This window comes from Bombina bombina, chromosome 3 (genome assembly GCF_027579735.1).
Source record: "Bombina bombina isolate aBomBom1 chromosome 3, aBomBom1.pri, whole genome shotgun sequence".
Lineage (NCBI taxonomy): Eukaryota > Metazoa > Chordata > Amphibia > Anura > Bombinatoridae > Bombina > Bombina bombina.
Genome location: NC_069501.1, coordinates 627,685,972 through 627,710,622, shown reverse-complemented (window position 1 = coordinate 627,710,622; position 24,651 = coordinate 627,685,972). Strand labels below are relative to the sequence as shown.

Genomic DNA, 24,651 nt, shown 5'->3' with positions numbered 1-24,651 from the left:
GAGTTGAGACTTCACTATTTACAAATTACACATCTAATGAATATTCTTATGTTAATATGCACTATTGTAACCATATATGGTGTAAAGATGTACTTGTCAAGATGTGTCTCAATAAAAATTGTTTTAAAAAATGCTGCAATTTGAAAGCCGCCTGGGATACAGAATTGGCCTTTTAGCCTTTCGGGGAGTGTGGAACAAGCACAATTTTTAAACAATAGTAAGAGGTGTTAATTTAAGTGCTTGTTTAACAAAATATTTAAAATTGACTTCAGAATGCTACATATTTTATAAAATATTAGCTAAAACGTATTAATTTCCCAGTCAAGCTAAAATAGTAAATATTGAATAGCAAAAATACTCTAATTCATTATGGGGTTAAACACACAGCTAGGATCACTAATGCACAAATCACACATTTTAACAAACAAGAGCATGTAATTTTACAGTATTTCTTCAAAACCATGCTCCTTGCTAAACCCAGCCCTTAAAAAAACTTCTTCCCAACCTCTCCCACAATGCAAGAGGTTTTGCTTATGGGTTTTGTCATCTGTGGTTCCCTGTGTGCCTTTAATTTTGTACAGGGGATACATTCTATTAACTGGTCTGTAAAATTTAAAACATTAAAAATTAGATACAGAGCGATTCAATGATAATAGGCAACACTATTGGCATTCTTTGAGACCCTGTAATTAATTGCATCCATACATGACCACGTTATTCCTCATGGCCTATGCCACAAGCCAGTTTAAACACAAATTTTCTTTCATACAGGTGGTGAGAATCCACGATCCATTATTCCTGGAAATTACTCTTCCCTGCCACTAGGAGGAGGCAAATATTCCCAAACCACAAGAGCTCTATAAAATCCCTCCCACCCCACTGGTAAACAAGTCTTGTCTTTGCCTCCGCTGGAGGAAGGTGAAGAATGAAGATGTGCTTGTTATTCTTCAGTGAGAGGGGTTCTCAGACTGAGTTGAGGCCCATTTCCTGTTGTCAGAGCGTTATATATGCAGTATGTGTAGTGAGTGACTCTTTTTTTCACCTCATGGGAAATTAGTCACAAGACCTCCACAAGTGTCACAGGGACCTGACCATTGCTGCCTCCTGTTGGGGTCTCTATAAGCCTTTTATATTATGTGTGTGTGTACTTCAGGTCTGCACATGTTGGGTTTTTCACGCAAATATGGCACTTTTGTTTTTCCCGCATGTCGGGACTGCATGCATCGGGTTTGCCGCACTTTTCTCTTGATTTGCTGTTGGGTTTCCCTATTTGTTAGCGTGCTTTCCAGTCGTCTGGTGATGCAAGTCTTTCAGGTTAGGGATCTGTCTGGGGGTCTCAAAGAGCACACTGGGTTTGTGCTCCTAGGGAGGTGAGGTGGCCAATAAATATTTTAGAACTTCCTGCTATTCTCAGAGCTCTTCAGAGTTGGCCTTTGTTGAAAAGGGAGTCCTTTCTCTGTTTTCAGTCAGCAGTGGCCAATATTTTATTCTTATTATTCTTATTATTCTTTATTTATAAAGCGCCAACAGATTCCGCAGCGCTGTCCATGGGTAACAAAGATAAAAAGACAGTACAATATGAGACACCAGACAAAATTTAACAAACAAATACAGGGGGAATTGGGAGCCCTGTTCCCGTGGGAACTTACAATCTAAATGGGTAGGAGGGTGATAAACAGGAGGTGGGAACTGAAAAGGTGGGAATGATGTTAGTGTGGAGTTAGATGAGGGCAACTATTAGGCAAGTGGAATGCATTAGTTCCTGATTTGGTGATAGGCTTCCCTGAACAAGAAGGTCTTTAGAGAGCGTTTAATGGAGGAGAGGTTGGGGGAAAGTCTGACAGCTCGAGGAAGTGCATTCCAGAGGGTTGGTGCTGCACGAGAGAAGTCCTGTAGTCTAGCATGGGAGGAGATGATAGTAGAAGAGGCAAGGAGTAGATCGTTGTTGGATCTTAGGGGAAGGGGATGGAGTATATTTGTTGATGAGTGAGGACAGGTGCGCGGGGGCTGCATTGGAAAGAGCTTTGTAGGTCAGAGTGAGAATTTTTAATTTACTTCTGCTGTGAAGGGACTCAGAGGGGTGCAGCGGATACAGAGCGTCGGGAGAGGTGGATTAGCCTAGCAGAAGCATTTAGGATGGATTGAAGGGGGAAAGAGGAAGGCCAGTTAACTAGGTTGTTTCTGTAGTCAAGCTGGGAAATTACTAGGGAATGGATTAGCTGTTTAGTAGTGTCAGCACTCGGAAAAGGACGAATTTTGGAGATATTGCGTAGGTGGTTGCGACAGGATAAAGAGAGCGATTGGATGTGGGGTATAAAGGGCAGATTGGAGTCAAGTGTAACTCCTAGGCAGCGGACTTGGGGTGATGGGGAGATAGTGCTGTCACCAACAGTAATAGTAAAGTTAGAAACTGGAGTAGAATTAGATGGGGGGGATTAGAAGAAGCTCAGTCTTGGACATGTTGATTTTTAGGTGGTGAGAGGCCATCCAGGTAGAAATGCCAGATAAGCAGTCGCTGATGTGGGAAAGGACAGAAAGAGAGTGCAGGGGTGGATAGGTAGATCTGAGTATCATCAGCATAGAGGTGATCGTTGAAGCCATAGCTACTGATAAGTTTACCCAGTGAGGAAGTATAAATAGAGAAGAGTAGAGGGCCTAGAACAGAGCCTTGAGGTACTCCGACAGAGGCAATGAAGAGGAGTCGCCGCCAGCAAATGAGACAGAAAAGGACCTATTTGAGAGATAAGAGTGGATCCAGGAGAGGACAATGTCACAGAGCCCAAGGGAGCTGAGAGTCCATAGGAGGAGGGGATGGTCAACAGTATCAAAGGCAGCAGACAGGTCAAGTAAGAGTTGGAGGATAGGAAGTGGGTTAGGCGATCGAAAACTAGTTTTTCCATTACTTTTGAAGCTAGCGGAAGAAGTGATATGGGGCAGTAGTTTGCAGGAGAATTGGGGTTGAGGGAGCGTTTTTTGAAGATGGGGGTGACCTTTGCATGTTTGAAGGATGATGGAAATGAACATGTAGTAAGGGATCGGGTTGAATATGTGAGTAAGAGCTGGGTTGAGGGTAGAAGACAGAGAAGGTATTAGATGTGAAGGGATAGGGTCAAGTGGGCAGGTAGTGAGATGTGAGGAAGACATTAGGGAACTTGCTTCATTCTCAGTGGTTGGGGGAAGGTACTGAGCGTGGTGGAGGGGGTGACTGGGGGCGGAGATGGAAGGTTGCAGTCTTGTGGTAGGATGTTACTTCGGATGGTAAGTGTTTTGTTGAAAAAGTAGTCTGCCAAGTCTTGAGCACTAAAGGCAGATGAAGGGGATGGTGCAGGTGGATAGAGGAGAGTGTTGAAAATGGAGAAGAGACGTTTAGGGTTTGAGGAGTGAGAAGATATGAGAGGAGAGAAGTAGTTTTGCTTTGCTAAGTGAAGGGCAAAGGAGTAAGAATAAAGACTGAACTTATAGTGTAGAAAATTGGGTTTAGAGCAGGATTTCCTCCAGGCACGTTCAGCAGCACGGGAGCATTTTTGTATATAGCGTGTTTGCTGAGCATGCCAGGGCTGGAGCTGACGACTTGGGGTTTTGCGTATTTGTGGAGGAGCAAGGGTGTCGAGTGCAGTGGAGAGAGTATTGTTATAGTGGTTTGTAGCAAGGTCAGGGCAGGATACTGTGGAAGTGTGGGGGAGGCGTTTTTAAATAAGGTTAAAAAATTGGAGAGGATCCACAGTGTGCAGATTTCTGCGGGGGCGGGGGGAGAAGTATGTTTAGCATGTACATTGAGATTATAGGTGAGCAGATGGTGGTCTGAGATGGGAAATGGGTGACAGGTGACATCAGAAGGGGAACTGAGGTAGGAGAATACCAAATCGATAGTGTCCATCGCGGTGAGTAGGGAATAGGGGGGATTGTGAGAGACCAAAGGAGTTTGTGAGTGAGAGAAGTTTAGAGGCAGCAGGGGCAGATGGGTTATCAATTGGGATGTTGAAGTCTCCTAGGATTAGAGCAGGTGTATTTGTAGAGAGAAAGTGAGAAAGCCAGGCAGCAAAGTTGTCAAGGAATTGTGAGGTTGGTCCAGGGGGGTGATGGATAACTGCCACCTTGAGGGAGATAGGGGAGAAAATGCGGATGCAATGGACTTCAAAGGAGGAGGAGAGAGATGGATGAGGATGCAGGTGCTGATAGGAGCGGAGGGGGATAGTAAGATTCCAACACCGCCACCATGTCTCTCACCTGGCCTAGATGCTAAAATGGAGACCGCCGTGCGTGAGTGCAGCATGGAAGCAGTGTCAGAGGAAGATATCCATGTTTCAGTAAATGCTAGAAGATTGAAAGCGTTAGAAACAAACAGTTCGTGAACAGTTGTAAGTTTGTTACAGACAGAGCGAGCATTCCAGGGGGCACAAGAAAAGAGAGGGGATAAGCGCAGTGGGTTTATGGAAATGAGATTGTTAGGATTGCGTGACCTGCAGTTTGTATTGTGAGAGACTGAGCGAGAGTGTAAAAGTGTGGTGATTGCTGCAGGGTTAGGAGAGATGTCACCAGCAGCAAGCAGTAGTAGGAGTGTGAGTGACAGAAGGTGAGAGTGAGACTTGTAGGAGCGTGTTTGATTAGAAACAGGAGAGTTAGATAGGGAAGTATTTCCAAGTAGGCAGAGTAGTTCATGAGAGGACAGCATAGGGGATGAGAGAAGGGAGGGAGAGATAAGGATAGTGTGGGGATTATTGATGTTATAAGGGTATGCAGTGTTATCAAGGGGTTAAACTTGCAGTTCTCTAGCCATGAGGGAAGTGTTTCGAATTCTCTCATGGGCAGAAGCCAATCATTGTCTAATTTCTGCTGTTGATATTCCAGTAGTGAACAAATGGGAAGTAGATTTTCTCAGTCATCAGTCTATGCATCCAGAGGAATGATCTCTCCCTCAGGATGTTTTCTATCAGATTGTGGATCTTTGGGGTCTCCCAGAAATAGGTCCGATGACTTCTCGGTTAAACAACAAACTTCCCAGGTACTTTGCAAGGTCCAGGAATCCTCAGGCGGAGTTTGTGGGTGCTCTAGTAGCTCCTTGGTCCTTTTAGCTTGCCTATGTGTTTTCTCCTCTGGTTCTTTTTCCCAGAGGAATTTCCAAGGTCAGGCAAGAGGAATCATCAGTAATTTTGCTTGCTCCAGCTTGACCTTGCATGGTTTGGTATGCAGATTTGGTTCAGATGTCCAGTTGCCCGCCTTGGCCTCTTCCTCTGCGGCCAGATTTTCTGTCTCAAGGTCCGTTTTTCCATCCGGATCTCAAGTCTCTACATCTAAAAACTAAACGTTCAATCTCCAAGCCATCAAGCTTAGAGTTTTTTTCAGATTCTGTGGTTGAAACTTTGATCCAGGCTCACAAGCCTGTGACTAGGAACATTTATCATAAGGTCTGGAAAGCCTTTATTTCTTGGTGTTGGGCTCATGGTTTTTCCTGGCATTCTTTCAGAATTCCTAGGGTTCTACAGTTTTTACAATCTGAATAAGGGCCTCTTTGCCAGTTCTTTGAAAGGGCAGATTTCTGCTCTTTCAGTTTTTTTTCATAGGAAGCTTGCCAGCCTTCCTGACATTCATGGTTTTGTTCAGGCTTTGGCATATATTAAGCCTGTTATTAAACCAATTTCTCCACCTTGGAATCTAGATTTGGTATTGAGGGTTCTGCAGGCTTCTCCGTTTAAACCAATGCATAAGGTGGATATTAAGCTTCTTTCTTTTGGCTATCTCTTCTGCTAGAAGAGTTTCAGAATTGTCTGCTCCTTGTTATTCTCCTTATCTAATTTTTTTATCAGGATAAGGCAGTTTTGAGAACCAAGTTTGAATTTTTGCCTAAGGCTGTGTCTACAGACAATATAGGCTTGGAAATTGTTGTCCCATCTTTGTGTCCTAATCCTAAGAATGCTTTAGAAATGCTTCTTCACAATTTGGATGTTGATAGAGCATTGAAGTATTATGTTGGTGCTGCTAAGGATTTCAGACAAATTTCTAGTTTGTCCATTTTTCTGGTTCCAAAAGAGGGCTGAAAGCTACTTCTGTTTCTTTGGCTTCTTTTTATAACTTTTGATCCATAAAGCTTACTTGAAGGTGGGACAACCTTCACATAAATGGTGCTCATTCTACCACATCTGTTGTCACTTATTGGGCTTTCAAGAATGAGGCTTCTGTTGACCAAATTTGCAAGGCAGCTATTTCTTCTTTGCATACGTTTACTAAATTGTACCTTTTTTTGTTTTTGTTTTTGCTTATTCTGATGAAGCCTTTTATAGGAAAGTCTTAACCAAGACTCTTAACCAAGCCCCAAAGTATCAGATCTAGACTACTTTGCTCCTGTTTGTGTAATGGGTCTTTTTCATATGCAGGGGAGGGTCTGCTCTTCCTGCTTTCAGTGGGTGTCCAGCCTATCCTCATAAACAGTGCTAAACTGGGAGCTTCTAAGTAAGTTTTTAAAAGCTTTCAGATTTTTTTTTCAGATCAATATCTGTGCATATTCTTCTTTAACCCTTTGAGTGCTAATGACGGCTCTGAGCCGTCACAGAGTTTCTCACTCTGGTGCTAATGACGGCTCAGAGCCGTCATGAGCACTCTCCCACCTTGAGGGAGATCTGGGGGCTTCTAACCACTCCTACCCCGGCGATCATGCCTGTAGAGTGACAGGCATCGCTGGGGCTTCACGTGATGCGCAGTGACGTCACGCGCAATGACGTGATGACGTCATCGCACAACTTTATTTATACTTAACAATGTTAAGTATAGGAGGAGGGAGCATGCTGCTTAGAAGCCTCTATTTCAGGCATCTAAGCAGCTACAGACCCCCAAGACCCACTGTTGGAAAGGTAAAAAAAAATATTTTTTCAAATATTCAAAAAAATAAAAAAAAACTTAGAAAATATTAGCACCCATGTGGGAAAGTGCTTAGCACTCAAAGGGTTAAAGTAGTGTTTATTACAAGCATTTATATGAAAATTGGTGTATACTGCACCTTTAAGGTGCACATAAAAAAAAATCCAATTTATTTTTGGGATTCTATTTGGGTTGTGGATTTAGCTTTCTCTGTGAAAAAGATTTATTTTACAAAGATATGACGAGTCCACGGATTTCATCCTTACTTGTGGGATATTAACCTCCTGCTAACAGGAAGTGGCAAAGAGCACCACAGCAGAGCTGTATATGTAGCCCCTCCCCTTCCCCTCCACCCCCAGTCATTCTCTTTGCCTGTGTTATACTAGGAAGACATGGTAAAGTGAGGTGTTAGTTTTAGTTTCTTCAATCAAGAAGTTTTTTTATTTTAAATGGTACCGGTGCATACTATTTTCCTCAGGGGGATATGGAAGAAGTTTTCTGCCCTGAGGTTTGATGATCTTAGCATTTGTAACTAAGATCCACGCTGGTTCCCACAAGACTTCTGAAGGTAACCATGAGACATCTTCAGTGTGGAGACCGGTTTCATGCTACAAGCAGCATTAAGGTATGTGCAGCCTTTTTTTCTGAGGAGACTTGGTGTATCAGAACTGGCTGGCATTATTTCCCTGTATGGGAATGGGGTAAGCAGTAAAACCTATTTTAATAAGAGGGGTGTTACTGGATTCCCTATTTTATATTTATCATTAGTTGATATTTGGGCATTATGTGACATGGGAGACAATATAAAAAAACAATGTTTTATGTTTTTTATTTTTGGCACTTAAAACTTATTGGTTTTATGCTTGAGGGTTATATTGTGTGTGTATTTTTACTTTAGTGCAAAACTGCATTTCCATGTGGTGTTGTTTGGGCCTACTCTGACTTTTGCCCTTAAGGGGCGGAGCCTATTTTGACGCAATTTCTCCAGGCTTAGCAGCAGCAAACAGTAACTCGGTGGCTCCTGGACTGTGTAGCTGGTCTGAAGGGTTGGAAACTTTATTCAAAGTACCCTGGGGGCAGGTAGGCGCCACAGCAGAGCTGTGGCGAGGTGCAGAGTGTATTTTTATCTATCTTTAAACCCTTATTTCTGCCCTTGCTTCTGGGTGCAGTAATTTTTGGATTAACCAATGATATTAAGTTAAATTTGGGAATAATTTAACATTTTTTGTGCATTTTGGAAAAATTGTTCACTTTTTCTTTTCTTAAAGGCACAGTACACGTTTTTTCTAATGTTTATTTTATGCTATAAATAAGTGTTTAAACGACTTTTGTGGTATTACTAGTCTGTTCAACATGTCTGACATTGAGGTTTCTCATTGTTCTATGTGTTTAGAAGCTATTGTGCAACCCCCTCTAACATTGTGTAACTTTTGTACTGAAAGCGCTTTACAATGTAAAAAGCAGATTTTCAATAAAGTAAGTGTGCCTAGGGATGATTCTCAGTCTGAAGAGAATCAGGATATGCCATCCAATTCTCCCCAAGTGTCACTACCTTTTATGCCCACACAAGCGACGCCTAGTACTTCTAGTGCATCTAATTCCTTTACTCTGCAGGAGATGGCTGCAGTTATGTCAACTACCCTTACAGAGGTATTGTCTAAATTACCAGTGTTGCAGGGTAAATGCAGTAGGTCAAGTATTAATGTAAATACTGAATCCTCTGATGCTTTATTAGCTATTTCCGATGTTCCCTCACAGTGCTCTGAGTTGGGGATCAGGGAATTACTGTCTGAGGGTGAAATTTCTGATTCAGGGAATGTTTTGCCTCAGACAGATTCAGATGCTATGTCATTTAAATTTAAGCTTGAACACCTCCGCCTGTTGCTTAGGGAGGTTTTAGCGACTCTGGATGATTGTGATCCTATTGTGATTCCTCCAGAGAAATTGTGTAAAATGGATAAATATTTGGAAGTTCCTACTTACACTGATGTTTTTCCGGTTCCTAAGAGAATTTCAGATATTATTAGTAAGGAATGGGATAGGCCAGGTATACCGTTTTCTCCCTCTCCTAATTATGAGAAAATGTTTCCTATATCAGATACCATTCGGGACTCATGGCAAATGGTCCCTAAGGTAGAGGGAGCTATATCTTCCCTAGATAAGCATACTACTATACCCATTGAGGATAGTTGTGCTTTCAAGGATCCTATGGATAAGAAATTAGAGGGTCTACTAAAGAAATTATTTGTTAATCAGGGATTTCTTTTACAACCTACGGCTTGCATTGTTCCAGTAACTACTGCAGTTGAGACTCCATTAGATGACATTCTAGATAGAATTAAGGCTCTTAAGCTAGCTAATTCTTTTATTACTGATGCCGCTTTTCAAATTGCTAAATTAGCGGCAAAAAATGCAGGATTTGCTATTTTAGCACGTAGAGCATTGTGGCTCAAATCTTGGTCTGCTGATGTGTCATCTAAACATAAGCTTTTAGCTATTCCCTTTAAAGGTAAGACCCTTTTTGGGCCAGAATTGAAGGAGATAATTTCTGATATTACAGGAGGTAAGGACCATGCCCTACCTCCAGGATAGGTTGGTTAAAATGAGAGGTAAAGAGAATAATTTTCGTTTCTTTCGGAACTTTAAAGGAGGACCCCCCGCTTCTTCTTCTTCTTCCACAAAGCAGCATGAAGGGGTGGCCCCCGATCCGGGACCGGATCTAGTAGGGGGCAGACTTTCTTTCTTTGCTCAGGCTTGGGCAAGAGATGTTCAATTGGAATTCAAGGATTTTCTCTCAAGAGGGAGATTTCATCTTTCAAAATTATCTGCAAACCAGATAAAGAGAGAGGCGTTCTTATGCTGTTTAAAAGACCTTTTTACTATTGGAGTAATCTGTCCTGTTCCAAAATTGGAACAGGGACAGGGGTTTTACTCAAACCTATTTGTGGTCCCCAGAAAAGAGGGAACGTTCAGATCCATTTTGGACCTCAAGTGTCTAAACAAATTTCTAAGAGTTCCATCATTCAAGATGGAAACAATTCGAACGATTTTGCCAATGATCCAGGAGGGTCAATATATGATTACCGTGGATTTGAAGGATGCTTACCTTCATATTGCAATCCACAAAGATCATCATCGGTTTCTAAGGTTTGCCTTCTTGGACAAACATTATCAGTTTGTAGCTCTTCCTTTCTGGTTGGACACAGCACCCAGAATCTTCACAAAGGTTCTAGGGTCTCTTTTGGCGGTTCTCACACGGACACAGTGTTGCCTTTTCTGAGAACTCACGGCTGGAAGGTGAACATAGAGAAGAGTTCACTTGTTCCACAGACAAGGGTTCCTTTCTTGGGAACTCTGATAGACTCGGTAGCCATGAAAGTATTTCTGACGGAGGTCAGAAAATCAAAGATTTTGAATGCATGCCGAGCATTTCTGTCCATTCCTCAGCCATCAGTGGCTCAGTGTATGGAGGTAATCGGATTAATGGTAGCGGCAATGGACATCGTTCCATTTGCTCGCTTTCATCTCAAACCACTACAACTGTGCATGCTCGGTCAGTGGAATGGGGATTATGCGGATTTATCTTCAATGATAATTCTGGATCAAGAGACCAGAAACTCTCTTCTTTGGTGGTTGTCGCCAGATCATCTGTCCCAGGGGACTTGTTTCCGCAGACCCTCATGGGTGATAGTGACAATAGATGGCAGCCTTCTGGGCTGGGGTGCAGTTTGGAACTCCCTGAAGGCTCAGGGTGTTTGGACTCAGGTGGAGTCTCTACTTCCAATCAATATTCTGGAACTGAGAGCAATATTCAATGCGCTTCAGGCGTGGCCTCAGTTGGCTTCGGCCAAATTAATCAGATTCCAGTCGGACAACATAACGACTGTGGCATATGTCAATCATCAGGGGGGAACAAGGAGTTCCTTAGCGATGATAGAAGTATCCAAGATAATCAGTTGGGCAGAGGCCCACTCTTGTCATCTGTCAGCAATCTACATCCCAGGGGTAGAGAACTGGGAAGCAGATTTTCTAAGTCGACAGACTTTTCATCCGGGGGAGTGGGAACTTCACCCGGAGGTATTTGCCTCATTGATTCTCAGATGGGGCAGACCGGAATTGGATTTGATGGCATCTCGTCAGAATGCCAAGCTTCCAAGATACGGATCCCGGTCAAGGGATCCTCAGGCCGAACTGATAGATGCCTTGGCAGTACCTTAGTTCAGCCTAGCTTATGTGTTTCCGCCGTTTCCTCTCCTCCCACGCGTGATTGCTCGAATCAAACAGGAGAGAGCTTCAGTGATCCTGATAGCTATGGGGAAAAGTATTTAGGATGTTAGGTGTCTATGAGGACACCTAAACAAAACTAAAAATATCTGTGGCGCTCAGAGGACAGCTTAACTAATCACTATATGGCTGATCCAGCTATGGTCCCAATTGTATATAAATAGGATAACTAAAATGAATATAGATTTTAATGGTTACAATTAATACACATTATCAATACATAATAGTCTCATCAAAAAAATGCAATCAGAAAATGTATAAACACAAATTCATACGGACCCTAAAATATTAGTTTACACTAAAATAAGAATACTAAAACGATTAAAAACAAGCTTGTGGCAGCAATATACAAAAAGAAAAAATTAATGCAAAAGACCATATAATCATGCAATCAAAATGGCCATAGAAAAGATTGCTCTAGTTAAAACAATGTAGTATACAGATAAAAACCAATAAATAAAACGGATAATCCTTCAACGATTATAAAGTCAGTTTGTGATGTGATCCTCCAGCATTGCTCATCAATCCTAATGCAGGAGGGTATATGAGACAAGAAGAATAGCTTGTCAAAAGCAAACCAATAGTTCAAGTAAGGTAAAACACTTTTTACTTACACCGGAGGTTTTTACCTTACTTGAACTATTGGTTTGCTTTTGACAAGCTATTCTTCTTGTCTCATATACCCTCCTGCATTAGGATTGATGAGCAATGCTGGAGGATCACATCACAAACTGACTTTATAATCGTTGAAGGATTATCCGTTTTATTTATTGTTTTTTATCTGTATACTACATTGTTTTATCTAGAGCAATCTTTTCTATGGCCATTTTGATTGCATGATTATATGGTCTTTTGCATTAATTTTTTCTTTTTGTATATTGCTGCCACAAGCTTGTTTTTAATCGTTTTAGTATTCTTATTTTAGTGTAAACTAATATTTTAGGGTCCATATGAATTTGTGTTTATACATTTTCTGATTGCATTTTTTTGATGAGACTATTATGTATTGATAATGTGTATTAATTGTAACCATTAAAATCTATATTCATTTTAGTTATCCTATTTATATACAATTGGGACCATAGCTGGATCAGTCATATAGTGATTAGTTTAGCTGTCCTCTCAGCGCCACAGATTTTTTTAGTTTTGTTTAGGTGTCCTCACAGACACCTAACATCCTAAATACTTTTCCCCATAGATTTCTAAAGGTGTTTTTTAGGAGATAATCACCTGTGTCAGTAGGCCTCTAATTACTTTGTATTGCCTGTGCATTCCCTTTACACATAACATAGACTCCCAATATTCAGTGATCCTGATAGAGCCTGCGTGGCCACACAGGACTTGGTATGCGGATCTAGTGGACATGTCCTCTCTGCCACCGTGGAAGCTTCCATTGAGACAGGACCTTCTCATTCAAGGTCCTTTCCAACATCCAAATCTAATTTCTCTGCAACTGACTGCGTGGAGATTGAGCGCTTGATTTTATCGAAGCGAGGATTCTCTGATTCAGTTATCAATACTTTGATACAGTCTAGAAAGCCTGTCACTAGCAAGATCTATCATAAGATATGGCGTAAATATCTTTTATTGATGTGAATCCAAGGGTTACTCATGGAGTAAAGTTAGGATTCCTAGGATTTTGTCTTTTCTCCAAGAAGGATTGGAGAAAGGGTTATCAGCAAGTTCCTTAAAGGGACACATTTCAGCTTTGTCAATTCTGTTTCACAAACGTTTGGCAAATGTATCAGATGTTCAGTCTTTTTGTCAGGCTCTATCTAGAATTAAACCTGTATTTATACCTATTACTCCTCCCTGGAGTTTGAATTTAGTTCTTCGAGTTCTGCAAGGGGTTCCGTTTGAACCTATGCATTCCATAGATATTAAACTATTATCTTGGAAAGTTCTGTTTTTGGTTGCTATTTCTTCCGCTTGAAGAGTTTCTGAGCTTTCAGCATTACAGTGTTATTCGCCTTATCTCATATTTCATTCTGATAAGGTAATTTTACGTACCAAACCTGGGTTCCTTCCTAAGGTTGTTTCGAATAAGAATATTAATCAGGAAATTGTTGTTCCTTCCTTGTGTCCTAATCCTTCTTCTAAGAAGGAGCGTCTGTTACATAACTTGGACGTGGTCTGTGCCTTAAAGTTTTACTTACAGGCAACTAAGGATTTCTGTCAATCATCTTCATTATTCATTGTTTATTCTGGAAAGCTACGGCTACCTCTCTTTCTTTTTGGCTGAGAAGTATCATCCACCTGGCATATGAGACTGCTGGACAGCAGCCTCCTGAAAGAAATATGGCTCATTGTACTAGGGCTGTGGCTTCCACATGGGCTTTTAAAAACGATGCGTCTGTGGAACAGATTTGTAAGGCTGTGACTTGGTCGTCCCTTCACACTTTTTCCAAATTTGATAATTTTGCTTCTTCTGAGGCTGTTTTTGGGAGAAAGGTTCTTCAAGCAGTGGTGCCTTCCGTTTAGGTTCCTGTCTTGTCCCTCCCTTTCATCCGTGTCATATTGCTTTGGTATTGGTTTCCCACAAGTAAGGATGAAATCCGTGGACTCGTCATATCTTTGGAATGGGGATTATGCAAATTTATCTCCTCAGATAAATCTGAATCAAGAGACCAGAGACTCTCTTCTTTGGTGGTTGTCACAAGATCATCTGTCCCAGGGAATGTGCTTCCGCAGGCCAGCATGGATCATAGTGACGACGGACGCCAGCCTCTTGGGCTGGGGTGCAGTCTGGAATTCCCTGAAGGCTCAGGGTGTGTGGACTCAGGAGGAGGCCCTCCTTCCAATAAATATTCTAGAACTGAGAGCGATATTCAACACGCTTCAGGCGTGGCCTCAGCTGGCTTCGGCCAAATTCATAAGATTCCAGTCGGACAATATCACGACTGTAGCATATATCAATCGTCAAGGGGGAACAAAGATTTTTCTAGCGATGATAGAGGTTTCCAAAATAACTCGATGGGCAGAGAATCACTCTTGCCATCTATCAGCAATCTATATCCCAGGAGTGGAGAACTGGTCTGCTACATAACTTGGACGTGGTTCGTGCCTTGAAGTTTTACTTGCAAGTGACTAAGGATTTCTGTCAAACATCTTCTCTGTTGTCTATTCTGGAAAGCGTAGAGGTCAAAAAGCTACGGCTACCTCTCTTTCTTTTTGGCTAAAAAGCATCATTCGTTTGGCATACGAGACTGCTGGACAGCAGCCTTCTGAAAGGATTACAGCTCATTCTACTAGATCGGTGGCTTCCACATGGGCTTTTAAAAACGATGCTTCTGTTGAACAGATTTGTAAGGCTGCGACTTGGTCTTCACTTCATACCTTTTCGAAATTTTCCAAATTTGATACTTTTGCTTCTTTGGAGGCTATTTTTGGGAGAAAAGTTCTTCAAGCAGTGGTGCCTTCTGTTAAGGTATCTGTCTTGTCCCTCCCGTTCATCCATGTCCTGTTGCTTTGGTATTGTATCCCACAAGTAAACGATGAATCCGTGGACTCGTCGTATCTTATAGAAGAAAAGTAAATTTCTGCTTACCTGATAAATTGATTTCTTCTATGATACGACGAGTCCACGGCCCGCCCTGTCAATTTCAGACAGATTATATTTTTTGATTTAAAACTTCAGTCACCTCTGCACCTTTTAGTTTCTCCTTTTTCTTCCTATACCTTCGGTCGAATGACTGGGGGTGGAGTCAAGGGAGGAGCTATATAGACAGCTTTGCTGTGGTGCTCTTTGCCACTTCCTGTTAGCAGAAGGATAATATCCTACAAGTAAAGGATGAATCCGTGGACTCGTCGTATCATAGAAGAAATCAATTTATCAGGTAAGCATAAATTTACTTTTCTCCAACATAGGTGTGTCCGGTCCACGGCGTCATCCTTACTTGTGGGATATTCTCTTCCCCAACAGGAAATGGCAAAGAGCCCAGCAAAGCTGGTCACATGATCCCTCCTAGGCTCCGCCTACCCCAGTCATTCTCTTTGCCGTTGTACAGGCAACATCTCCACGGAGATGGCTTAGAGTTTTTTAGTGTTTAACTGTAGTTTTTATTATTCAATCAAGAGTTTGTTATTTTGAAATAGTACTGGTATGTACTATTTACTCAGAAACAGAAAAGAGATGAAGATTTCTGTTTGTATGAGGAAAATGATTTTAGCAACCGTCACTAAAATCCATGGCTGTTCCACACAGGACTGTTGAGAGCAATTAACTTCAGTTGGGGGAACAGTGTGCAGTCTCTTGCTGCTTGAGGTATGACACATTCTAACAAGACGATGTAATGCTGGAAGCTGTCATTTTCCCTATGGGATCCGGTAAGCCATGTTTATTACGATCGTAAATAAGGGCTTCACAAGGGCTTATTAAGACTGTAGACTTTATTTGGGCTAAATCGATTCATTATTAACATATATTTAGCCTTGAGGAATCATTTTATCTGGGTATTTTGATATATTGATATCGGCAGGCACTGTATTAGACACCTTATTCTTTAGGGGCTTTCCCAAAGCATAAGCAGAGCCTCATTTTCGCGCCGGTGTTGCGCACTTGTTTTTGAGAGGCATGGCATGCAGTCGCATGTGAGAGGAGCTCTGATACTTAGAAAGGACTTTCTGAAGGCGTCATTTGGTATCGTATTCCCCTTTGGGCTTGGTTGGGTCTCAGCAAAGCAGATACCAGGGACTGTAAAGGGGTTAAAGTTCAAAACGGCTCCGGTTCCGTTATTTTATGGGTTAAAGCTTCCAAATTTGGTGTGCAATACTTTTAAGGCTTTAAGACACTGTGGTGAAAATTTGGTGAATTTTGAACAATTCCTTCATGTTTTTTCGCAATTGCAGTAATAAAGTGTGTTCAGTTTAAAATTTAAAGTGACAGTAACGGTTTTATTTTAAAACGTTTTTTGTACTTTGTTATCAAGTTTATGCCTGTTTAACATGTCTGAACTACCAGATAGACTGTGTTCTGAATGTGGGGAAGCCAGAATTCCTATTCATTTAAATAAATGTGATTTATGTGAAAATGACAATGATGCCCAAGATGATTCCTCAAGTGAGGGGAGTAAGCATGGTACTGCATCATTCCCTCCTTCGTCTACACGAGTCTTGCCCACTCAGGAGGCCCCTAGTACATCTAGCGCGCCAATACTCCTTACTATGCAACAATTAACGGCTGTAATGGATAATTCTGTCAAAAACATTTTAGCCAAAATGAACACTTATCAGCGTAAGCGCGGCTGCTCTGTTTTAGATACTGAAGAGCATGACGACGCTGATAATAATATTTCTGAAGGGCCCCTAACCCAGTCTGATGGGGCCAGGGAGGTTTTGTCTGAGGGAGAAATTACTGATTCAGGGAACATTTCTCAACAGGCTGAACCTGATGTGATTGCATTTAAATTTAAGTTGGAACATCTCCGCATTCTGCTTAAGGAGGTATTATCCACTCTGGATGATTGTGACAAGTTGGTCATCCCAGAGAAACTATGTAAAATGGACAAGTTCCTAGAGGTGCCGGGGCTCCCAGAAGCTTTTCCTATACCCAAGCGGGTGGCGGACATTGTTAATAAAGAATGGGAAAGGCCCGGTATTCCTTTCGTCCCTCCCCCCATATTTAAAAAATTGTTTCCTATGGTCGACCCCAGAAAGGACTTATGGCAGACAGTCCCCAAGGTCGAGGGAGCGGTTTCCACTTTAAACAAACGCACCACTATACCCATAGAGGATAGTTGTGCTTTCAAAGATCCTATGGATAAAAAATTAGAAGGTTTGCTTAAAAAGATGTTTGTTCAGCAAGGTTACCTTCTACAACCTATTTCATGCATTGTCCCTGTCGCTACAGCCGCATGTTTCTGGTTTGATGATCTGATAAAGGCGGTCGATAGTGATTCTCCTCCTTTGGAGGAGATTATGGACAGAATCAATGCTCTCAAATTGGCTAATTCTTTCACCCTAGACGCCACTTTGCAATTGGCTAGGTTAGCGGCTAAGAATTCTGGGTTTGCTATTGTGGCGCGCAGAGCGCTTTGGTTGAAATCTTGGTCGGCTGATGCGTCTTCCAAGAACAAGCTACTTAACATTCCTTTCAAGGGGAAAACGCTGTTTGGCCCTGACTTGAAAGAGATTATCTCTGATATCACTGGGGGTAAGGGCCACGCCCTTCCTCAGGATCGGCCTTTCAAGGCCAAAAATAAACCTAATTTTCGTCCCTTTCGTAGAAACGGACCAGCCCAAGGTGCTACGTCCTCTAAGCAAGAGGGTAATACTTCTCAAGCCAAGCCAGCTTGGAGACCAATGCAAGGCTGGAACAAGGGAAAGCAGGCCAAGAAACCTGCCACTGCTACCAAGACAGCATGAAATGTTGGCCCCCGATCCGGGACCGGATCTGGTGGGGGGCAGACTCTCTCTCTTCGCTCAGGCTTGGGCAAGAGATGTTCTGGATCCTTGGGCGCTAGAAATAGTCTCCCAAGGTTATCTTCTGGAATTCAAGGGACTTCCCCCAAGGGGGAGGTTCCACAGGTCTCAGTTGTCTTCAGACCACATAAAAAGACAGGCATTCTTACATTGTGTAGAAGACCTGTTAAAAATGGGAGTGATTCATCCTGTTCCATTAAGAGAACAAGGGATGGGGTTCTACTCCAATCTGTTCATAGTTCCCAAAAAAGAGGGAACGTTCAGACCAATCTTAGATCTCAAGATCTTAAACAAGTTTCTCAAGGTTCCATCGTTCAAGATGGAAACCATTCGAACTATTCTTCCTTCCATCCAGGAAGGTCAATTCATGACCACGGTGGATTTAAAGGATGCGTATCTACATATTCCTATCCACAAGGAACATCATCGGTTCCTAAGGTTCGCATTCCTGGACAAACATTACCAGTTCGTGGCGCTTCCTTTCGGATTGGCCACTGCTCCAAGGATTTTCACAAAGGTACTAGGGTCCCTTCTAGCTGTGCTAAGACCAAGGGGCATTGCTGTAGTACCTTACTTGGACGACATTCTGATTCAAGCGTCGTCCCTTCTTCAAGCAAAGGCTCACACGGACATTGTCCTGGCCTTTCTCAGATCTCACGGATGGAAAGTGAACGTGGAAAAGAGTTCTCTATCCCCGTCAACAAGGGTTCCCTTCTTGGGAACAATAATAGACTCCTTAGAAATGAGGATTTTTCTGACAGAGGCCAGAAAAACAAAACTTCTAGACTCTTGTCGGATACTTCATTCCGTTCCTCTTCCTTCCATAGCTCAGTGCATGGAAGTGATCGGGTTGATGGTAGCGGCAATGGACATAGTTCCTTTTGCGCGCATTCATCTAAGACCATTACAACTGTGCATGCTCAGTCAGTGGAATGGGGACTATACAGACTTGTCTCCGAAGATACAAGTAAATCAGAGGACCAGAGATTCACTCCGTTGGTGGCTGTCCCTGGACAACCTGTCACAAGGGATGACATTCCGCAGACCAGAGTGGGTCATTGTCACGACCGACGCCAGTCTGATGGGCTGGGGCGCGGTCTGGGGATCCCTGAAAGCTCAGGGTCTTTGGTCTCGGGAAGAATCTCTTCTACCGATAAACATTCTGGAACTGAGAGCGATATTCAATGCTCTCAAGGCTTGGCCTCAGCTAGCGAGGGCCAAGTTCATACGGTTTCAATCAGACAACATGACAACTGTTGCGTACATCAACCATCAGGGGGGAACAAGGAGTTCCCTAGCGATGGAAGAAGTGACCAAAATCATTCTATGGGCGGAGTCTCACTCCTGCCACCTGTCTGCTATCCACATCCCAGGAGTGGAAAATTGGGAAGCGGACTTTCTGAGTCGTCAGACATTGCATCCGGGGGAGTGGGAACTCCATCCGGAAATCTTTGCCCAAGTCACTCAGCTGTGGGGCATTCCAGACATGGATCTGATGGCCTCTCGTCAGAACTTCAAGGTTCCTTGCTACGGGTCCAGATCCAGGGATCCCAAGGCGGCTCTAGTGGATGCACTAGTAGCACCTTGGACCTTCAAACTAGCTTATGTGTTCCCGCCGTTTCCTCTCATCCCCAGGCTGGTAGCCAGGATCAATCAGGAGAGGGCGTCGGTGATCTTGATAGCTCCTGCGTGGCCACGCAGGACTTGGTATGCAGATCTGGTGAATATGTCATCGGCTCCACCTTGGAAGCTACCTTTGAGACGAGACCTTCTTGTTCAGGGTCCGTTCGAACATCCGAATCTGGTTTCACTCCAGCTGACTGCTTGGAGATTGAACGCTTGATTTTATCGAAGCGAGGGTTCTCAGATTCTGTTATCGATACTCTTGTTCAGGCCAGAAAGCCTGTAACTAGAAAGATTTACCACAAAATTTGGAAAAAATATATCTGTTGGTGTGAATCTAAAGGATTCCCTTGGGACAAGGTTAAGATTCCTAGGATTCTATCCTTCCTTCAAGAAGGATTGGAAAAGGGTTTATCTGCAAGTTCCCTGAAGGGACAGATTTCTGCCTTGTCGGTGTTACTTCACAAAAAACTGGCTGCTGTGCCAGATGTTCAAGCCTTTGTTCAGGCTCTGGTTAGAATTAAGCCTGTTTACAAACCTTTGACTCCTCCTTGGAGTCTCAATTTAGTTCTTTCAGTTCTTCAGGGGGTTCCGTTTGAACCCTTGCATTCCGTTGATATTAAGTTATTATCTTGGAAAGTTTTGTTTTTAGTTGCAATTTCTTCTGCCAGAAGAGTTTCAGAATTATCTGCTCTGCAGTGTTCTCCTCCTTATCTGGTGTTTCATGCAGATAAGGTGGTTTTACGTACTAAACCTGGTTTTCTTCCAAAAGTTGTTTCTAACAAAAACATTAACCAGGAGATTATCGTACCTTCTCTGTGTCCGAAACCAGTTTCAAAGAAGGAACGTCTGTTGCACAATTTGGATGTTGTTCGCGCTCTAAAATTCTATTTAGATGCTACAAAGGATTTTAGACAAACATCTTCCTTGTTTGTTGTTTATTCCGGTAAAAGGAGAGGTCAAAAAGCAACTTCTACCTCTCTCTCTTTTTGGATTAAAAGCATCATCAGATTGGCTTACGAGACTGCCGGACGGCAGCCTCCCGAAAGAATCACAGCTCATTCCACTAGGGCTGTGGCTTCCACATGGGCCTTCAAGAACGAGGCTTCTGTTGATCAGATATGTAGGGCAGCGACTTGGTCTTCACTGCACACTTTTACCAAATTTTACAAGTTTGATACTTTTGCTTCTTCTGAGGCTATTTTTGGGAGAAAGGTTTTGCAAGCCGTGGTGCCTTCCATTTAGGTGACCTGATTTGCTCCCTCCCTTCATCCGTGTCCTAAAGCTTTGGTATTGGTTCCCACAAGTAAGGATGACGCCGTGGACCGGACACACCTATGTTGGAGAAAACAGAATTTATGTTTACCTGATAAATTACTTTCTCCAACGGTGTGTCCGGTCCACGGCCCGCCCTGGTTTTTTTTTTTAATCAGGTCTGATAATTTATTTTCTTTAACTACAGTCACCACGGTACCATATGGTTTCTCCTATGCAAATATTCCTCCTTAACGTCGGTCGAATGACTGGGGTAGGCGGAGCCTAGGAGGGATCATGTGACCAGCTTTGCTGGGCTCTTTGCCATTTCCTGTTGGGGAAGAGAATATCCCACAAGTAAGGATGACGCCGTGGACCGGACACACCGTTGGAGAAAGTAATTTATCAGGTAAACATAAATTCTGTTTTTTGCTTACCTGTTAATAAATTAATTTCTCTCATGGTGGTGCATAAGACCCCACCCATCCTGTTTGATTTCTGGTGATGGTTTATTTTTGTGCACTTCTTTTTTATTACTTTTTCCCACCTCTTTTGCTTGGCTACAAGTCAGAATAGTTTACCAGTGAGGTGGGAGAGGTTTTATAGAGCTCTTTGGGTTTGGAAATATTTGCCTCCTAGTGGCAGGGAAGAGTAATTTCAAGGAGCAATTGATCAGGTAAGCATAAATTTATTTTTTTATTATTTATTTTTTAAAGGGACATTATACTCTAGATTTTTCTTTGCATAAATGTTTTGTAGATGATCTATTTATATAGGCTATACAGCTTTTTTTTTTTTTTTTTTAAATGTATAGTTTTGCTTATTTTAAATAACATTGCGCTGATTTCAGACTCCTAACCAAGCCCCAACGTTTTAGGAGAATACTGATGTATACCTACTCCAGCTTGCTCCTTTTTTGTGTAAAAAGTATTTTCATATGCAGGGGGGGGGGTATCAGTTTTTCAGTGGGTTTTCCAGCTAACCTTTTCAACAGAACTAAATTGGGAGCTTCTAAGTAAGTTTTTAAACGGTTTTATACTGGATTTTTATATCGGTATCTGTGCATATTAGTCTTTATAGTAGTGTCTATTTCATGCAGTTAAATTAAAATTGGTGTATACTGTTCCTTTAAGTTTCATGCATTTAACATATTCATTTACAGTTACTTATGTCATTTTGTATCATTGTGCTTTTCAGAGGTCGCACCAATGATGGCAAAGACAATAAAAGCTTTCAAGAACAGATTTTCCCGCCGATAAAGATTTGAATTTTAAAAACAAACAAACTGTATTTTGGATGAAAGAAGCTGGGACGATTAATATATACAAGACTTTGCTACAACTACAACGTGATGCAACTCCCATTCTGCCCAAGCTTCTCTCTGTCACCAGCTGCAGCACGTGTGATGTTATGGTGGTGACCCTCTATGCTTTTAATATGTTTCCCCTCAACTTATTTATAGTTCCCCAGGAGTTTTGTTGTTGTGTTTTTTATGTTATCTGACTGATAATAATGTTGCCAACTCCTGTTCCTGTAGCATTGGAATCCCTGCGCTGTTATAGCTGGGTGCCAGACATAATTTCATAATCTCCCTATACAAGCAGGGCATGTCTCACTCTGAAAAGGTACAGTATAAATAATAATGTAAATGTAACAAAGAATGAGGTCATTTCAATGACGAGTTCACTTGTACCAATTATGTCTGTAAACTGCTCCACAATGTCATGTTACTGTTTTGCGTTAAACATTAAGGTATTTTAATTTCAGTTATGTTTTGCGTTTAGGCAAGTTCAGATAATCAAGGAAAACCTTTCATGGGTTTGTTTGTTTTTTTGGATCCTACCAAGTGCATTGTATTCCAGGCAGTCAACCATGGGTCTAAAATGTCAGTGTTGTAGTGTCTTGTAAAATGTATATGTTTTATTATTTTGTGTTAATTGCGTATGAATTTCTGAAGATGTCTTCTCTCCTTCTACAATGTGATCACATATACCATGGTTATTGTTTGGGGTCTGTAGGAAAATGTTATTACATTTTTGGATCAAAGGAATACTTTCAAGGATTTTCCAAGTTTTTTTTTTTTTTTTTACCCTTATTTATTCCAGTTCCCACTACTTATTCCAGTGGACCCTAGTGGCTTATAGTTCAATTCACTGTGCAGTCAGATCATGCATATAACCATTTGTACTTTTTTATTATTATTAATTATAAGTGCCCTACCAATGGAATTTTCACAATACACTTTCAATTATGGAATGATCCTCAGTATTTTTTTTTTTTTTTTTCATTTTATCAATTTTCCTGGCATTGTCAGACGCACCACTGCATGTTGAATGCAGGTCAGAGTGCAAGATAGGCCTACTGTGTTTTTTTTGTTTTATCATATCAGTATAACTGTGCTTGCAGTCAACGTACAGGAGTTGCAAGGAAATTCTGGGATTTCATGTGGGCTCCTATTTTATGTAAATAAAACTTTTTGTGGTTTAAGGAGATTAAATATTTTAAATAGACTGATATATGCAAAATGATTTTATCTGGATCTTAATAAAACTGAAACATTGTTTGGTGTGGTTTTTTATTTAATGAGTAAGAAATTAGAATTTTTGACCTAAATTTCTTCGTTACTGCTGTTACTAATACATTTTTTTAATCCTTAAAGGGACAGTATACACCAATTTTCATATAACTGCAAGTAATAGACACTACTGTAAAGAATAATATGCACAGATCTGATATAAAAATCCAGTATATACCGATTTAAAAATCCAATATAAAACCGTTAAAAAACTTACTTAGAAGCTTCCAGTTTAGCTCTGTTCATAAGGTAGCTGGAACACCCAATGCAAATGGGAAATATCAGACACTCCCCCCTCCAACCTTCCTCTGCATATGAAAAGACCCTTTAGACAAACAGGAGCAAGCTGGAGTAGGTATTCTACGTCTGTATTCTCCTAAAACTTTGGGGCTTGGTTAGGAGTCTAAAAATCAGAGCAATGTTATTTAAAAATAAGCAAAACTATCCATTTAAAAAAAAATAAAAACTTTATGGGCTATATAAATAGATCATCTACAAAACATTTATGCAAAGAAAAAACAAGTGTATACTGTGCCTTTAACTTGAAATTACTTTTGCAGAAAGACTAGTCAATAAATCTACAACAATTTCTTAAAGGGACATGAAACCCAATTTTTTTATTTCATGATTCAGATAGAGAATACAATTTTAAACATCGTTCTAATTTACTCCTATTATATAATGTTTCATTGTCTTTGTATCATTTGTTGAAGGAGCAGCAATGCACTAATGGTTTCTAACTGAACACATTGGGTGAGCCAATCACAATCGATATATATATATATATGCAGCCACCAATCAACAGCTAGAACCTAGGTTCTCTGCTGCTCCTGAGCTTGCTTAGATAAACCTTTCAGCAATGGATAACAAGAGAAGGAAGTAAATTAAATTATAGAAGTAAATTGGAAAGTTGTTTAAAAATTTATTCTCTATCCGAATCATGAAAGAAAATTTTTGGGTTTCATGTCCCTTTAATTTAGAAACAAAGTAAAAGGTTGCAATTCAAAGGAAAATTCCTGATCTTATTAAAAATTTAAATGTATGCCTTTTTGGATGCTGGTAATACAGAGGCAGTAAGAGGACACAAACCATGTTTTTTATTTGAAGTGTCTTTGCTGCCTTTGGGTAGAGACTTGTATATTTTTTTCATTGGCAACAATAGCTTAGGTACTATGGCCAGTAATTAGATGTATTGTTTGCAGACTGACTTGTGGCTACAGCATAGGGTAAGTCTTAGAACCTCTATAACATAGTTCTTTAAAGGGTTATGAAGCCTAAAATTTTTTTTCATAATTCTGCTAGAATTTACAGGGTTTTTTTAGAAAAAAAAGTTGAATTCTATTATCACATTTGTTTTGTTCCAATGGTATTCTTTGTTAAAGTGATACCTAGGCCTAGATTTAGAGTTCGGCGGTAGCCGTCAAAACCAGCGTTAGAGGCTCCTAACGCTGGTTTTGGGCGCCCGCTGGTATTTGGAGTCAGTGATTAAAGGGTCTAACGCTCACTTTTCAGCCGCGACTTTTCCATACCGCAGATCCCCCTACGCCATTTGCGTAGCCTATCTTTTCAATGGGATCTTTCTAACGCCGGTATTTAGAGTCGTTTCTGCAGTGAGCGTTAGAGCTCTAACGACAAGATTCCAG

At 41.3% G+C, this 24,651-nt stretch overlaps 1 protein-coding gene across 1 annotated transcript in view; it reads left to right on the top strand.

Moving 5' to 3' along the window:
• Positions 1 to 22,994, top strand: part of ELOA (elongin A) — a 252,922-nt gene extending 229,928 nt beyond the window's left edge. Inside the window, exon 11 of the mRNA XM_053707297.1 lies at positions 21,631 to 22,994. Coding sequence (XP_053563272.1) covers positions 21,631 to 21,692 — 62 coding nt within the window. The 3' untranslated portion in view covers positions 21,693 to 22,994. The remainder of the gene's footprint in view (positions 1 to 21,630) is intronic.
• The last annotated feature ends 1,657 nt before the right edge of the window (positions 22,995 to 24,651 follow it).